Raw genomic sequence first — 18785 nt, forward strand, 5'->3', positions numbered from 1 at the left:
GTCAGGAAAGCGGGGTTTTCCACAAGACTAGACAAAAACAGGCTGAAAAAAGGCTGAGTCTGATGGTGGTGGTATTTAAACAGTGACATGGCAGTATTGGTTCTTGTTTTGGTTTTGATTGTCTTAAGTTGTTGAGGCATTAGGTATAGAAGATAATTCAACCTAGAGAAAGAGGCATTTAACAAACAGCCTTTAAAACACGTTGACATCCATCAGAGTGGAGGTTTTCCTTTGCTACTGAAGAGTGAACTAGAAATAAACATCCCCTATGACACAAATATGTATGATACTGATCACAGTAGTATTAGTTACAGCGAAAAAAACAGCTACAACCTAACTATCCAATGGAACAATGATTAAGTAAATTATGTCAATCTAAAAAAATGAGGGGTTACCAGCAGAGTGAAGGTATGAGTACTGACCCATCAGCATGGATGTAGGTCATAATGCCAGGTGTTAGTAACATTTGCATGTTGGCAGGGGCTAGGGGGTGCAGTGTGCATTTGTAGAAGACGTGGAGGCATCTGGGGGCAGGCAATCTGCCTGAAGGCTTCAAATTCATTTTAACAACTGGTACAGCAATGCCAGTACCTGCTGGCTACATGCTATCCCTGATCATTGGCATGGCAGCAGCTAACAGCACCAAGCTATTACTCCATGCCAGGCACTGCAGAGCATACCTCACAACGGCTCTGAGGTGGGCATTATTATTGTCCTTTTACAGATGACAAAAAAGACTTAGGAGGTTAAATGACTTTCCCAAGTTCATTCTGTTTGCAATGACAGTGCTGTGATTCAATCCTGAGCCTACTTGCCAACAAAGCTTGGCAACATTTTGCTATTCCACATTGCCTCCCAATACTCTACATTATATGATACAACATCAAAGGGGAAGGTCAAGATAATAAACTGCAAACAAATTAAGATTACACGTGGCTGTATGGTGAACTTTTTTCTTTCCTTTAAAATTTTCAAATGTCCTATAATATGATTATACTGCTTTTATAATGAAACACAGGTTGGTAAGAAAAACTATCATGAGGAGATATTTTATTTTTTTGAGAAAGGGTATTGCTCTGTCACCCAGCCTGGAGTGCAGTGATGTGATCATAGCTACTGCAGCCTCAACCTCCCGGACTCAAGAGATGCTCCTACCTCAGTCTCCCAAGTAGCTGGGACCACAGGTGTGTGACACCATGCCCAGCTAATTTTGTGAGGAGGGAATTTATAATAGCAAACATTCTTAACCACGAGAAAGAGTTACTGAAGCAAAGTTACACATTTTAAAATGCATTTTTCTCTCCCCAAATAGGATGTTTTTCATCTAAAATGGTTCAACTACTGTTCTGATTGAATAAACAAAGTCACCTACTATAGCGCTTTCTAGCTCCAAGATTCTAAAATATAGTGAATCCTATATTTAAAAAAATTTAATTAACCATCTAAAAATGATAAAGAAGCCAAGACATTCACTCATTTATTCAATTATTATTTGCTGCTTGCCTACTACATGTTAGGCATTTGGCTAGATCCTGGGGACCCCAGTTAGTCAAGAACCTTGCCTTCATGGAATTTACACTGTAGTTAGATGGCAATTCCTTGTTGGCCTAAAGGTATTTGCTGCCTCTCTGGGACCAACATCAATGTATTGAAGGGCAGAGACCTCTGGCTCCATGCCCAGGAGATGTAGTCAAAGTTCATACCTCATGGGGAAGAGAGGTTAGGCTAATCCATTTCAGAGCTTGAACATGGGTTCACTCCCACTTGGGCCAAGAACAGCAGTCAAATAAAGAACCTTGAGAAAGTACCATTACTCCTGGGAGATACCCTGACCCTAGGGTAGTTTCTATATCATCTGCTGGTATGTCATTATTTCTTTAGGTCTCTAGGGGAAAATGAGACAGACATAAATGATTGAGAAGACACAATCATTCAGCAATCTCTAGGAGGTAGTTGGTCTTGAATCTTACTGCTAAGGAACAGAACCTACTTTTAAACCAAGTCATACCTTTGAGAAGACAACTCTAAAACTTCACCAATGTCACAGTATAGGTTGTGGTTCCAGAACACATGTTACCACCATCATCGCCAGTGTGAACACTACAAAGAACTTTGGTAGGTCCGACCTGAGAGCCTCCTTCTTACCTAAAAATAATCTGCTTAGGCCTCAAAATGCTGTATAAATATTTGCTGGGAAAGTACAATGAAGACTTTCATTTCAGGAATATAAAAAACCATTTTGTACTCACACTAAATAGAAAGACTTTTTAAACCCCATACTACCTTCCCACAAATAAATATCCATATAAATGAACACAAACACACAGCACTATACACTCTTTCTTCATCTTCCTTTATTGTTCTGCCCCTCAGTCAGGTCAAACCAACCTCCTTGGAACCAGGTCCCTTTTCATACTTCTTTCAGTTGCTAATTAGATGCTAAGGCCAGGCATGGTGGCTCACACCTGTAATCCTAGCACTTTGGGAGGCTGAGGTGGGAAGACAGCTTGAGCCCAGGCGCTCGATACCAGACTGGGCAACATGGTGAAACCCTGTCTATCCAAAATACAAAAATTACCCAGGCATGGAGGTACGTGCCTGTAATGCCAGCCACTTGGGAGGCTGAGGTGGGAAGATGGTGGATGGCTTGAGCCTGGGAGGGAGAGGCTGCAATGAGCTGTGTTTGCGCCACTGCTCTCCAGCCTGAGTGACAGAGCTAGACCCTGCTCAAAAAAAAAAAAGAGTAGACGTTAAAAAGTGTGCTAAGGGCCGGGTGCAGTGGCTCCCGCCTATAATCCCAGCACTTTTGGAGGCAGGTGGATCATTCGAACCCAGGAGCTCAGTATAAGCCTAGGCAACATGGGGAAACCCTGTCTCTACAAAAAATACAAAAAATTAGCTGGGCATGGTGGCGTGTGCCTGCAGTCCCAGCTACCTGGGAGGCTGAAATGGGAGGATGGCTTGAGCCTGGGAGGTGGAGGCTGCAGTGAGCCAAGATGACGCCACCGCACTCCAGCCTGGATGACAAGAGTGAGACCCTGTCTCAAACAACAACAACAACAAAAACATGTGCTGAGTGTGACAGTCTGGTGAAAACTTAAGATGGCTAGAAGATCTTTTACATCAACTGTTACATGCCATCATGTCTAGAAAAGGGAGAATCTATATTCTCAATGTTACTTAGTGAAATGCTCCAACGCGTGTTATTGATCTCACCTTCGATATAGCTTGGACTGTCCAAAAGTCATAATTACCAGTGGTACATGGAAGGTAGTCAAGACTAGAATGACCTGGAGAGAGAAAAAAGCATTCCGTAAATAAAAAAGATATTCCAATCACATGCTGATATGTGTTCGAGATTAAGCCAACACCTAAAAGACTTTTGATATCCCTACTTTGTAGTACTCCCCAAAGTCTAGAAGGATCTAGTTACTAGGGCTGAGAATGATGAGAAAGTCCTCAGCTCATTTTGTTGGGATGATCCCCATTGCCTTCATTGAAGCAGTGAGGCTGACTACTCAAATACACATTAAAATAAAAGAAGGCTTTAACTATTTTGTATCCAAATTATTGTAAGATACTCTCAGGCAAGAACCCTCTTCCCTTTTCTCCTTACAGAGTCTAGAATAGCGTGGGTGTTCTCACAGAGATCACTGTGTCATGTATGTCTGTCTTTTTCTTCTCCTTGCCGTTGGTTCTTCATGAAATTCATTTTTTCAGTACCTTATCTACCAAAAACTATGCATGAGGAAATGATTCTGGATGGATTACTCCAAGAGTCTAGGGAGTCTCAGAAAGCCATATGAGAAATCCTGGAGATGGCTGGGCACGGTGGCTCACGCCTGCAATCACAGCACTTTGGGAGGCTGAGGCAGACGGATCACTTGAGGTCAGAAGTTCGAGACTAGCCTGGCTAACATGGTGAAACCCCATCTCTACTTAAAATACAAAAATTAGCCGGGCATGGTGGTGCTTGCCTGTAGTCCCAGCTTCTTGGGAGGCTGAGGCATGAGAATTGCTTGAACCTGGGAGGTGGACGTTGCTGTGAGCCAAGATTGCACCACTGCTCTCCAGCCTGGGTGACAGAGCAAGACTCTGTCTCAAAAAAAAAAAATTCTTGGAGATACCAACTATCTAAGATAAATGGGTAAATCATGGAAATTAGGGTACAACTCAAATTTTAGAAAAAACTAAACTATGCTTAAAGAAATTCTACTGAAAGTTTAAAAATTAATCAAAATAAGAAATTTACAATTTGCTTTTCAGCACCAAGATTTTATTTCTTTAGGCTTCTAATATAACTATCATGTGCCTCAATGCTATGACACATGCATTATGGAATACCAGGGGGCAGGAGATGTTGCCCCTGCTCTTGTTCAAGCAGGATAATAAGACAGCCAGGCAACAAGTCCTGATTTAAGACCAGGGGCCAATGTATCCTCAGCGTGTCCTCCTAGTGGGAGCCCAGCTGTATATCAGGAGGGATAAGGAGCTGACTGATCCTCCTTCCATTCCCCCAATCCTGGCAGTACCTCCTTTGTGGCAGGGGCAGGGACCAACAGATGAACAACCATGAGCCCATGGGCACCACAGTCCCTCAACACACCTGTAGGAAAGGACACAGGAACAATACAATTTGGAGGACAAGTGCCAGGATGTTTTTAATGGACATTTTCTGTTTCTATATAGGGGTTTCCCCAAGCATTGTGAGCTTCCCTTCTCAGTACAGAGCACTTTCATCTTTCTTCTTGCTCATCTTGATGCTAAGCAGCCACCAAGGACTGAAAAGGTGTCCATCTTCCCACCGTGGAAGAAGGTGGTCAGGCCACCTCCCGGCCAGGCGCAGTGGCTCATGCCTGTAATCCCAGCACTTTGGGAGGCTGAGGCGCGTGGATCACCTGAGGTCAGGCGTTCAAGACCAGCCTGGCCAACATGGTGAAACCCCATCTCCACTAAAAATACAAAAAATCAGCTGTGCATGGTGGTGGGTGCCTGTAATCCCAGCTCCTTGGGAGGCTGAGGCAGGAGAATCGCTTGAACCCGGGAGGTGGAGGTTGCAGTGAGCTGAGATCATGCCATCGCACTCCAACTTGGGCAACAAGAGCGAAACTCCGTCCCCACCCCCCCGCAAAAAAGATGTTCCCAATTCTAAAGCAAAACCAACACAACTACAACTTCCTGAAAGTCTGTCTTGCAAACATGTGTTTTCTGTGATTGAGGCTAAAGACAGTTTCAGGAAGAAATGATATTAGGTGCTTAACCCTCCCCCAAATCTGTTATCATCTTCTTGCTGGGCTGAAATAACAGACTCAAAATATGACTTACCCCAGTGCTATCTCCAACCCAGGACAAGGATACTGAGCCTCTGAGATCATCAAACACATGCTATAAGGGGAAAAAAAATTAATTTAGAAATGACAGCCACTCTCCTTCAATCTTTGGCTTCTTTAACTATCTGAACTTTATTACTGTTCAGAGTAATTAAGTTCATAATTACAAAGTGGGTATGGATTCCCAGTACAAAATTTGGGAGGGATGGGATTTAACTACTTAATGTGAATCACAAATAACTTGGAAATTTAAATTCTCTCTAACACAAAGTAAGACAAGCAGATGAGTTTTCTTTACTGCACCAGATGGGGAGATGGGAGATGGGACAATCTAATTGCTTTCTCCAACAGAACTAAATATAAAGGTATAGCAAAGTATTTTTAGGATGCTTTAAAACAAGAGATCATAGCCCACACTGGCAGGCGTAATTGTAACCAAATCAGCATAATTTAAATTTTTCTGGGCATCCTTTACAGTATAGCTGAAAAGTTCGTAACTGGATTCCTTTTACTTCTAGTCTAGCTCACTCAAAAATGACAAGGGGCAGAAGCAAGAAGCAAATGCCTTTGTTTCACCTTTTTATTTAATAACAATAGTAATAATGATAATAATAAAACAACCTTCCTAGAGTTGCAGTAAGAGTAAGGAGGTAAAAAAGGGAAAGCTGGTATATTATATCCAAAATATAGTAAGCATGTTAAAATATAGTTATAATAATCATTGTAGGTGGTTTTGGGTTTTGTTTTTCAAATACTTCCTTTCTCTACTTATACAATAATATATATTCATTAAAGAAGATGTAGACAATTATAAGAACGCATAATAAAGATAAGTCACTCATAATCCTACCACATAGAGATATTCAAGGTTAATATTATATGTATTAATACAATCTTCTGTTCTCTATAATTTTTGTAACTGATAAAAAAAATAAAAATTCCAAAGAGGTAATAACTGCACTTGGCAAAAATTTCAAACCATATAGAAATTACATACTATATAGAGTCTATATAGCAAAGAGTGAAGATCCTTCTCTTTTCCAGGCCACATGCTCACCACCCAAGCCCCATTTCTTAGACAGTTTAATAGTTCAGTATATATTTCTAATAAATGTGGATGATTATGCTTTTTTCTTAAGACTTATAATCGTACTAAGATTTTAAAATCTTAAACATGCCTTGCCCTCCCAGATATGAGAAGCTCCTTGGAAGCTGGGGAATGTAACTTTATACTTCTTGGTACTCCCTGTGCCTTCCACAGGAATACTTTGCACACTCAGTAAGCATTTGTTGAAAATGATTACACATCCTCCCCAAACCACAAACTCAACCTCAAAATAGAACATGTCTATAAATGGTTGGGATGCCAGCTACTTGGTCACTCAAGCCACCAATCCCACATAGAAATCTAAAGAAACAGAACTCAAAACATGAACTGTTTTGTTTATCTTTGAATTTTCTCTTGCAGTCTTGAATGGGCTTCCGAATTCACGTATGTGATGGGCTTCCGAATTCACATATGTGATTTCCCCTCTGGACCATAAGTACCTTTGATGTCAAAAGAATCTCTTACACAATTTTTGTAAGTTAGTACAATCAGTGCCTCACGCAGGTCTTGCTCCATAAATAATGGTTAACTCTCAAATGCTCGGCAGAGCTTCTCACAGCCTCTGCAGGAAAGAAGGGCTATTCAGACATGCAGGCTTGCCAGGCATCTGAGAAAAAGTAGGGCTGCCAGAGCTTCTGAAACCAGAGGCTTAAAAACGGACATAGCAGTGTGTCTTATATGATATTTCACACATAGCAAAACCTCACATTCTCTTGAGTGAGGATAGTGTCTGAAATGACATCAATGAGGTCCTTCAGGAAAAACAGGAACATCCAGAGCTACCACAAGCACCAGGCAGATCACAAGGGCTAAGATCACAGTCATCTAAACACAGGTTATCTTTCCAAGGAAGGTCCTTGTCATAACTGACTAAGAGAAAAGAAAAAGTTCATCAGTTATGGCACTGGAATTCGTGGTTGTCTTCATCAGGCTGTAAGATATCAGTCTTGAGCCAATCAGGACTGCAACTTTTACTTTTCAGGCAATGCTCTACACAGCCGACCCAGTCAATGCAGACTGGCATTACCCACATTTTCCTATTGCTCAACTACAGAATGAGGAGGATTATCACGTGTCACTGGCAACTCTCAGCTTCACTGAAACAACTGAAATGGTAATGGACCTCACTTATCATCCAAAGAGTTCCTTTGGAAATGTAGGCCAGATTTACTAGCAAAACTGTGGTTTTCTACTGCCCTTAAGCTGTCCCTCCCACCCGCTCCAAATAACCAATGAAGATTTGCTTTTGAAAATGGGCAAACTCACTGAAAAACTCATCTACCTATAGCAAATGCAATTAATTTTTTAATATTTCAGTCTCTAACATTCTCATACTGGTGAAAGTTAAAAAAGAAAAATGAAATGAGATGTTACAGCAGGCCCAAAGGTTAAGCAGAAAGAAAAGGTCATATGGAAAGGAGATAAATCCAGGAGAGCTAGGGACCCAAGAGTACAGATTCAATCCTGCCACTTCAATGGGAGAAAAAAATACGGATGTCCAGGAAAGGGCAGACAACCTGGTCATGGTTAGGAGACAGAATTCACAAGTCAGCACAAAGCCATCAATCCTAATCCAGAATCATTTCTAATATTTAAGACAACGTACATGTCATTCTACACTGCAGTGGCATCTTAGATCTTTCAAAATATGTATTACAGCACTTTTAATTGTAGCCACAAGAACCTTGCCTGTCCTCCCCACTAGACCTGAGGTCCATCTGGTAAAGGAATCAAGCTATACATTTCAGCAGCTAACACACAGCATAGTGCACAGTGGGCACGCAATAAATATTGAATTCTTTAAGAACTACTTATGAAGTTTTGAAAAAGATGACGACAAAGTAAAAGGATAAGGCCAGGCCCACTTAACTTCCCCATGACAGACATGAGTATGAAATGTAAAAGTTCATTTCTGGGTGGACTTCTGCTTCTGGTCAAGATGGAGTGACAGGGATCACATTTACCTTTCTACCGGAAACAGCTAATAAAAAACAAAACAAAACAAAACAAAAACACAGAATGGGCCGGGTGTGGTGGCTCACACCTGTAACCCCAGTACTTTGGGAGGCCGAGACAGGCGGATCACGAGGTCAGGAGTTCGACTGAAACCCCGTCTCTACTAAAGATACAAAAAATTAGCCGGGCGTGGTGGCGGGCACCTGTAGTCCCAGCTACTCCGGAGGCTGAGGCAGGAGAATGGCGTGAACCTGGGAGGCGGAGCTTGCAGTGAGCCGAGATCGCGCCACTGCACTCCAGCCTGGGCGACAGAGCGAGACTCCGTCTCAAAAAAAAAAAAAGATACAAAAAATTAGCCAGGCGCGGTAGCTACTCGGGAGGCTGAGGCAGAGAATTGCTTGAACCCGAGAGGCGGAGGCTGCAGTGAGGCAAGATCGCGCCACTGCACTCCAGCCTGTGCGACAGGGCAAGACTCCATCTCAAAAAAGAAAAGAAAAGAAAAAAAAACCCAAAACGACAGAATATATGAAATGACTGTTTCCAAGATATTGGACACCAGGCACAAAGGACGACGATTCCTGACAGACAAGGAACTGAACAAGGAGGACCCTACAGCTAACTGGCTTACTGCCTGGAGAGAATTTCAGGCACAGTGTAGGGGAGGGGCACCCAGGCAGAGTCCAGAGTTCTTCCTAAACTGAAGAGAGGAAGCTGATATATCGTCTGGGGAGGCCAAAGAGGTTCACAGGGCAGAAGATTAGAGAAGAAAGACTTACACAGAAAAAAAATGCTGGAGATCTGAGCAGGGGGCCTCCCCAGCCACCCCACCAAGTCTTCAGCTGAACACCCATCAGCACACGCATGTGAGGAAACTACCTGAGGCCAGGGAAATAATTACCTGAAAGGACGGCAGAGAACAATATTCAGACCTCACACAGGAACAGGAATAATTCCTGTTACCAGCAACCATAATAGGAAACCTCGTTATTTCAAAGAAATTGGGTAGAGTACTCAGAAACATTTACCTCTGTGGTAAAGAAAAATAACCCCAGACTTAACGCTGTGCCAGTCCCGCCTAAAAATGCTTAAAAGCAAGACCCAAAAGGATCAAACTGTTTCCAAGTAACCAGTGTTCCAGAACAAAGTTCAAGAATATTTAAAAGAACACAAAAATATCTAGCACCCAACAAGCTAAAACTCACAATATCCGACTGAAAAATCATCAGGTGGGTAGGTGCAGTAGCTTATGTCTATAATCCCAGCCCTTTGGGAGGCCGAGGTGGGAGGATCACTTGAGGCCAGGAGTTCAAAGCCAGCCTGGGCAATGTAGCAAGACCCCCATTTCCACAAAAACAATTTTAAAAAATCAGCTAGGCATGGTGGCACATGCTTGTAGCCCTCGCTACTTGGGAGGCTGAGGCAGGAGGATCTCTTGAGCCCAGGAGTTTGAGGCTACAGTGAGCTATGATCATACCACTGCACTCCAGCCTGAGCAACAGAGCAAGACCCTGTCTCTTAAAATAAATTTTTAAAAATAACCAGGCATGCAAAGAAGAAATCAGGACCCATAATGAAGAGAAAAATCAAACTGACTCAGAAATAACAAGATAATTAGTAGATAAGGACATTGCAACAGTTATAACTGTACTCCACAAGAAATTAGAGAATGGATTGAGAATGTTAAAGAAAAAAAAATTTTTTAAAGACTTAAAATTTTTTAAAGACGCAGTGGCTCATGCCTATAATCCCAGCATTTTGGGAGGCCAAGGTGGGCGGATCACTTGAGGTCAAGAGTTCAAGACCAGCCTGGCCAACATGGTAAAATCCCGTCTCTACTAAAAATACGAAAATTACTAAAATACTAAAAATTAGCCGAGTGTGGTGGTGGGCACCTGTAATCCCAGCTACTCAAGAGGCTGAGGGAGGAGAATCACTTGAATCCAGGAGGCAGAGGTTGCAGTGAGCAGAGATTGCACCATTGCACTACAGCTTGGGTGACAAGAAAACACCGTCTCAAAAAAAAAAAAAAGAAAGAAAAGAAAAAGACTTAAATTAGACTTGTAGAAATGAGTATTACAATGACTGAAATGAAAAGTACACTGGATAGGGTGCTGTGGCTCATGCCTGTAATCCCAGCACTTTGGGAGACTGAGGCGGGCAGATCACCTGAGTTCAGAAGTTTGAGACCAGCCTCACCAACATGGTGAAAACTTGTCTCTACTAAAAATACAAAAACTAGCCAGGCGTGGTGACATACACCTGTAGTCCCAGCTACTCAGAAGGCTGAGGCAAGAGAATCGCTTGAACCTGGGAGGTGGAGGCTGTATTGAGCCAAGATTGCACCACTGAACTCCACCTGAGTGACAGAGTGAGACTCCGTCTCAAAAACAAACAAACAAAAAAACAAACACTGGATAGGCTGAACAGGAGATTAGACACTGTAGAAGAGGTGAGTGTGAACCTGAAGCCATACCAACAGAAACTATCCAAAGTGAAACACACAGACAAAAAAAGACAAAAAATGAACAGAGCTATCAATTCAGAAGATGTTCTACAATTTCTACAAATGTTCTTAAAGTTGTTCTACAGCTCAGCGATGGCTCTGTTCATTCTTTTTGAAGTAGAACAACTTCAAGCAGCTGATTATATATGCAATCAGGGCATCTAGAGGAGGCTGGGCTGGAGACAGAAAAAAAAGTTAAGATAAAATAGCCACTGTGGCTCACGCCTGTAATCCCAGCACTTTGGGAGGCCAAGGCAGGCGGATCACGAGGTCAGGAGATCAAGACCATCCCCGTCTCTACTAAAAATACAAAAAATTAGCCGGGCGAGGTGGCGGGCGCCTGTAGTACCAGCTACGCGGGAGGCTCAGGCAGGAGAATGGCGTGAACCCCAGGGGGCGGTGCCTGCAGTGAGCCGAGATCGCGCCACTGCACTCCAGCCTGGGCGACAGTGAGACTCCGTTTCAAAAAAAAAAAAAAAAAAAAGATATAATAGCCAAAATTTCCCCAAATGTGATGAAAATGATAAACCCAGAGATCCAAGAAGCTCAGAAACCCTAAGCTCAAGAAACACGATGAAAAATACACCAAAGCACATCATATCATAGTCAAATAATCTAAAATCAGCAATAGAGAAAAATCTTAAAAGCATCCACAAAAAAGATGACATTACATACAGAGAAACAAAGAATGATAGCCGACTCTTCCTACAATGCAAGCCAGACAGTGGAGTAACATATTTAAAGTACTGGCAAAAAAACAGTCAAGCTGTAATTCTATAGCAAGTGAAACTATTTTTCAAAAATGCAGGTTTCACAATGAGATACCATCTCATACTAGAAAGAATGACTATTACTAAAACATCACACACACACAAAAAAAAACAGATACTGGTGAGGCTGTGGAGAAAAGGGAGTGTTTATACACTGTTGGAGGGAATGTTCAGCCCCTGTGAAAAGCGATTTGGAGATTTCTCAAAGAACTTAAAGGGCCGGGCGTGGTGGCTCACGCTTGTAATCCCAGCACTTTGGGAGGCCGAGGCGGGTGGATCACGAGGTCAGGAGATCGAGACCACAGTGAAACCCCGTCTCTACTAAAAATACAAAAAATTAGCCGGGCGTGGCGGCGGGCGCCTGTAGTCCCAGCTACTCGGAGAGGCTGAGGCAGGAGAATGGCATGAACCCGGGAGGCGGAGCTTGCAGTGAGCCGAGATCGCGCCACCGCATTCCAGCCTGGGCAACAGAGGGAGACTCCATCTCAAAAAAAAAAAAAAAAAGAACTTAAAAGAGAACTGTGATCTGACCCAGCAATCCTGTTACTGGGTATATATCCAAAAGAAAACAAATCATTCTACCAAAAAGACACATGCACTATGTTAATTATAGCTCTATTTACAATAGCAAAGACATGGAATCAACCTAGGTGCCCATCAGCAGTGGATTGGATAAAGAAAATATGGTCTATATACACCATGTAATACTATGGAGCCATAAAATGAATGATATCATGTCCCTTGCAGCAACATGGATGCAGATGGAGGCCATTACCCTCAGTAAATTAACACAGAAACAGAAAACCAAATACCACATGCTCTCACTTATAATGGGAGGTAAACACTGGGTACTCATGGACATAAAGATGGCAACAACAGAAACGGGATTATTAGAGGAGGGACGCAGGTGAGTACTGGTAAACTAACTTTTGGGTACTATGTTCACTACCTGAGTGATGGGATCATTTGTATCCCAGCATCGCACAATATACCCAGGTAACAAACCTGCACATGTACCCCTAAATCTAAAAGTTGAAAAATGCAAGTTTCAAAAAGGAAAAGTTCTGTGTTTCTGCACTTGTCCACTGCTCCTCAGCATTCTATTGTGGGTGTTTCTTTTTGACAGCCACAGGGGACAGACTATACCAGTGAAAAAGATCTGAAAGACAGCCTAAGTCCCATCTTTCACTGTAAAACCAACCATTCTGGTTTGTAATTATCACAGCTCAAAGTGATCTCCTCTTCCTAAGCATTATCCTCACAGCATTCACGGACACTCCTGGTACTATAACTATTTATATTTATATATAAATGTAAACTATATGTACATGTAAACTATACATGTAGAACTATTTACATATTTGTCTTCCTCTCAAATTATGCTATAAATTCTTAATGGCAGACGCTATAATTTGGTATTACCCATCAGGCCTAGCACAAGGTCTTATATTTATTAGATGCTCCACAAACATCTCTGTAAAAGTCTATCACAAACTCCTGCTACTAACATTATTTCTTTTTCTTAGTATTTTTTTTAACTCATGATAGCTGTTTGTCCTGAACTAACATTATTGATCTGTATGTAATCTTCCTTCTAACACGGTTACTGCTGTCTCAGTAAATAATGGCTGAATAGCATTTATTCCTATGCTCTTCCAGCCAGCCAAGACACTGTTATACACTGGTATGTGTTCTTAGATGTTCACACATGATGGTGACCTTACTCCTCTCCTTCCCATTGTAGTTACCATTAACTTCACGTAGCTAAACATTGGTAAAGATGCCCTGAACACGTCGAAGTGTTTAGAGGCACTGAGCAGGGGTAGTCTATATAGAAGAGAAATTCAAATTTCAAGTGAAGAAATAAAGGTCTGACTACTGAGATTTAAGCAGAGTTTACAGAGTTGGGAGGCAGATATAAGCAAGAGCAAGGCAATGAGAGAAGGCAGCGGTGCAGGTAGAACACACAGGAAGATAATATGCAAGTATCTTGAAAATTTTCAAAGAACACCACAAATAAAATCTATTAATATCACCATCTAGTAAAATGCTGAGTATACAGTAAATGCTATTAAGACTTGTTTAAATAAAAAAAGAATTTCAGGCTGAGTATGGTGGTTCATGCCTGTAATCCCAGCACATTGGGAGGCTGAGGTGGGAGGTCACTTGAGTCCACGAGTTCAAGACCAGCCTGGGCAATATAGTGAGACCCCGCCCCCATCGCTACAAAAAATTTAAAAATCAGCCAGGCATGGTGGTACACACCTGTAGTTCTAGCTACTCAGGAAGCTGAGGTAGGAGGATCACTTGAGCCCAGGAATTCGAAGCTGCAGTAAGCTATGATCATGCCACTGCACTCTAGTCTGGAAAACAGAGAGAGACCCGGTCTATATTTAAAAGAATAATAATAAGAAGAATCTCAAGGTCAGAATAAACAAAGTTAAGGTTGAAATAGAAGGAAAATAAAAATAGTGAAAAGGAAATATATTTAAGAAGACACTTTAGAAATAGTACTCCTGCTTGAAAGACCCAAAGAAAGCTGAGAGAGGCCACTGGATCACTTAGACAGGAAAGGTGTCTGATGATACATAGGCCTGACAATAATGAGCCAATAAGTTATGGCTCAATTGCTGTAATCAAGGCAAAGTAAGAAGAATAAATGAAATATGAGCAGAGGATAAAGCTTTGTTGCTGGAAATAACTGAAAGGCGGAATAATCCCTATAGGAAGGGAAAACCCAAAACCTCTGACACAGTATTACCGAAGAATGTTTTATAATATCAAAATAATGAATCATATAAAAACATCTAGTACTATGTTAGAGAGTCCAGCCAACAGAAGGTAGAGTGAATGTTATCTATATATATATATAAAGATGTTACGTGTTAGTTGTATAAATGATAATTCAAATGGAGAGTGTGGGGAGAGGTGAAGCATGTTTTGTTTCTGGTAAACAATAACTGGAGGCCAGGCATGATGGCTCACACCACACCTGTAATCCCAGCATCTTGGGAGGCTGAGGCGGGTGGATCACCTGAGGTCAGGAGTTCAAGACCCGCCTGACCAATATGGTGAAACTCCGTCTCTACTAAAAATACAAAAATTAGCTGGGTGTGGTGGCACACACCTGTAGGCCCAGCTACTGAGGAGGCTGAGGCAGAAGAATTGCTTGAACCCAGGAAGCAGAGGTTGCAGTGAGCCGAGACTGCGCCACTGCACTCCAGCCTGGGTGACAAAGTGAAACTCCGTCTCAAAAAGAAAAAAAAAAAAAATAGCTATGTTGCTCTAATGTAGCATGCCTAAGAGGCAGATTATTGGGGTGTCCAATCTTTTGGCTTCCCTGGGGCACACTGGCAGAAAAACTGTCTTGGGCCACACATAAAATACATTAACACTAACAATAGCTAATTAGCTAAAAAAAAAAAAATCATACAAAACAATCTCATAATGTTTTAAGAAAGTTTACGAATTTGTATTGGGTTGCATTCAAAGCCACCCTGGGCCACATGTGGCCCACGGGCTGTGGGTTGGACAAGCTTCATTTGGCACAAAGAGAACACGATCTGGTCACTTCATATTGCTAAGGAGTCAGCTAAACGTATGATCTAGAAACAGGTCAAAATTAAGGAAAACTATGTAAATATGCTGTTTCTGTGCTTAACAGTCCAAAAGCCAGTACCCTGAGGAGCCCAGAGCAAATACGGTCATTCAGATGACCTAATCCTACCCTAGGATAGGAAGCACAGAAGCCAAGAAGTTTAAGAGTAGCTGGGTGAAATGTCAGCTTGATTCTACCAGCAGCAGATGAGCATGAAATTATTGCCACTTTTGGAAAAATTTATTAATCCCATGACAGAGTTACTGGCGCAGGAATAGACTAATCAATAGAGCAAAACAGATCCAGGAATGGATGAGGTTTCTTTTAGCACATGATAAAGCTAGCATTTCAAGTTAGTGGTATAAGAACACTGGAAAAACTGGCTATTTGGAAAAAAAATAAAATAAAAAGCTGAATTCCTAACTCCCTTCTTAAAATGCCTAAATAAATTCCATATAGGGCGAAGATTTAAATGTAAAAAAATTAAATTATAAAAATACTAGAAATGGCCAGGCACAGTGGCTCACCCCTGTAATCCTAGCATTTTGGGAGGCCCAGGTGGGTGGACTGCTTGAGCCCAGGAGTTTGAGACCAGCCTGAGCAACATAGTGAGACCCTGTCTCTACCAAAAAAGAAAACAAACAAAAAAAAATAGCCAGGTGTGGTGGCATAGCATGAGTTTGTGGTCCCAGCGACTCAGGAGGTTGAGGTGGGAGGATTGCTTGAGCCTGGGAGTTCGAGGCTGTAGTGATCTGTGATGGCACCACTGTAATCCAGCCTGGGTGACAGAGTGGGACCCTGTGTCAAAAAATGATACTAGAAGTATAAGCGAATATTTTTATAACCTTGGAATGGGAAGACCTTTATAAAAATGGTACAAAAATCAGAACTCATACTTAAGGATTTACTCTGACTATGTAAAAAGTTTAAATTGCAAAACACCAAAGAGAAAGCTGAAAAAAACTGGAAAAAAATATTTGTAACATGACAAAGTATTAATATAGAAAGGGTTTCAATTAATATAAAATTATTTGTAACATGACAAAATATTAATATAGAAAGGGTTTTCAAGTCAGTAGGAAACAGGCCAAAACCTCAAACAGGTTTTTGGAAAATAGGGAAAGAACATGAGCACCCAATTCACAGAAGGACAAAGAAATGGCCAATAAACATTTGAAAAGCTATTTAATCTCTAAAACAAAAAAAACAGGCCGGTGTAGTGGCTCACACCTGTAATCCCAGGCTTTGGGAGGCCAAGGCGGGAGGATCACTTGAGCCCGGGAGTTTGAGACCAGCCTGGGCAACATGGCAAAACCCTGTCTCCACAAAAAAAAAAAAAAAAAAAAAAAAAATTAGCCGGGTATGGTGGTGTGCACCTGTAGTCCCAGCTACTCAGGAGGCTGAGATGGGAGGGTGGTTTGAGCCCAGGAGGTAGAGGTTGTAGTGAGCCAAGAAAGAAAAAGAAAAATATGACATTTTTGCCTTTCAGACTGGCAAAGATTAAAAGACTTGACAAAATGTATCCAGTGAGGGCATAGGGACCAGAGCACCTTCTACGGTGGTGGGTGGGAGTACATAAATTGCTGCAACTTTTCTGGAGAGCTATTTGGTGATGCAAATAAAAACTGAGAACGTCCGTATCATGTGCCTGAGCAAATCCTATTCTTAGGAATTTGTCATAAGGGGATAATCACACACCTTTATAAAAGATGTCATATGTTGGGGTGATTATTGCAGCTAACAACTATTGAACATTCCCCACATGTCATCTTCTGTGTTAGGTATCTTACACACATTATTATTTAATCCACATAACCCCATGAGATATTACTATACCTGTATATTATAAATGAAGAACTGGAGATTTGTTAAGTAAATTATGTTATGCCATACAACAATATATCAGGTGCTATTAAAAATGTTTCAAGAACAAGGAAAAAAAGAAGAAACGTTTAAAAAAATTTAAAAAACCCAAAACAAAAATGTTTCAGGTATTTACTGACATTGAAAGATACTCAGAGCATATTAGTAAAAAGCAGGCTACAAAACAGCATGTGACATCATATGTGCATATTTATGGTTACAATGTTATCAGGGGCCGGGCACAGTGGCTCACACCTATAATCCTAGTACTTTGGGAGGATGAGGCAGAACAATTGCTTAAGCTCAGGAGTTTGAGACCAGCCTGGGAAACATAGTGAGACTTTGCCTCCACAAAACCAACAATAACAACAACAATAAAAACTAGCCAGGCATGGTGGCAAGCACCTGTCGTCCCAGATACATTGTTTGAGCCCAGGAGGTCAAGGCTACAGTCAGCCATGATTGTGCCACTGCACTCTAGTCTGGATGACAGAGCAAGATTGTCCCTTAAAAAATTTTAAAAAAAAGGTATCTGGAAGGATACCCTTTAAAATATCAATAGCAACTGTCTTTAAGTGGTATTATAGAATTGATAGGGGTGCACTCTTCTTTATAGTTTTTCTAGAGTGCATAAATTACTCTCATCCCACCTCCAATTGGCAGAAATCATTTTAAAAATAAAACTATATAAGTAAGCTATTTTTACTTAAAAAAAAGAAAGGAAAGAAAAAGTATAAAGGAAAGGGTGATATAAAAAGTACACATAGACCATATCAGTTTATCTATTTTTTTTTTTGGGGGGACAAAGTCTCACTCTGTTGCCCAGGCTGGAGTGCAATGGCATGATCTCAGCTCACTGCAACCTCCACCTTCTGGGTTCAAGCAAGTCTCCTGCCTCAGCCTTCCCAGTAGCTAAGATTACAGGTGCATGCCACCATGCCTGGCTCATTTTTGTATTTTTAGTAGAGACGGGGTTTTACCATGTTGGCCAGGATGGTTTCGAACTCCTGACCTCAAGTGATCTGCCTGTCTCAGCCTCCCAAAGTGCTGGGATTACAGGTGTGAACCACCACGCCTGGACGCATGTTAGTTTATTCTTATTTATATTACACTAGTTAACAGATATACCAGAAGGTTACAGGATAGGTCAAAGAGCCCCTGCTACACTGAGGCACAGGAACATAGGTGGTCTTGATGTAAGGTAGACCTCCTAATATCATTAATGACTGATAACACTAAACTTCCTTTTCAGAGTCATATTCAGAGCCTTTTGTCCATTACCTATTGAACAGTGATTTCTGGCATCCCAGATGGTACCAACAGCCATCTACTGCCCTCGGTAGGGGAGCTCTGGGAAGCAGAAGTAACTGGCTGGCATTTATAGTTGCCATCTGACTGTCAAATAGGTTTTCAGGAATTCATTATGTTAGAAAGCAGGGGACAGCTTGTACTACCTTCTCTAAAATGCATCCACCTTGAAAGCGGATGATATAAGACTCATCCAAGCATTTATTGCCTACCATCTTAAAGCAGGGGGCCCCCACACTTTAGAGTTCATGAATTAGCACAATGTTCATTTCTACGATCGTCTGAATACCCCCTAGGTTCTGTTCACAAGATTCTTCACGGAAACAACCATCTTCACATCTAATTAAAC

General features: G+C 41.5%; 1 protein-coding gene across 3 annotated transcripts in view; it reads right to left on the reverse strand.

Annotated features, from left to right (window-relative positions):
• LOC129523581 (sortilin-like) overlaps window positions 1-18785 on the reverse strand; it is a 55753-nt gene that overhangs the window by 22010 nt on the left and 14958 nt on the right. For all 3 annotated transcript variants that reach the window (XM_055355454.2, XM_055355453.2, XM_055355460.2), the window contains exons 2-3: window positions 5326-5385; window positions 3217-3290 (exon numbers count right to left, since the gene is read on the reverse strand). In XM_055355454.2, coding sequence (XP_055211429.1) covers window positions 3217-3290; window positions 5326-5385 — 134 coding nt within the window. The remainder of the gene's footprint in view (window positions 1-3216; window positions 3291-5325; window positions 5386-18785) is intronic.

The sequence above is a fragment of the Gorilla gorilla genome, chromosome 1, assembly GCF_029281585.2.
Source record: "Gorilla gorilla gorilla isolate KB3781 chromosome 1, NHGRI_mGorGor1-v2.1_pri, whole genome shotgun sequence".
Classification (NCBI taxonomy): Eukaryota; Metazoa; Chordata; class Mammalia; order Primates; family Hominidae; genus Gorilla; species Gorilla gorilla.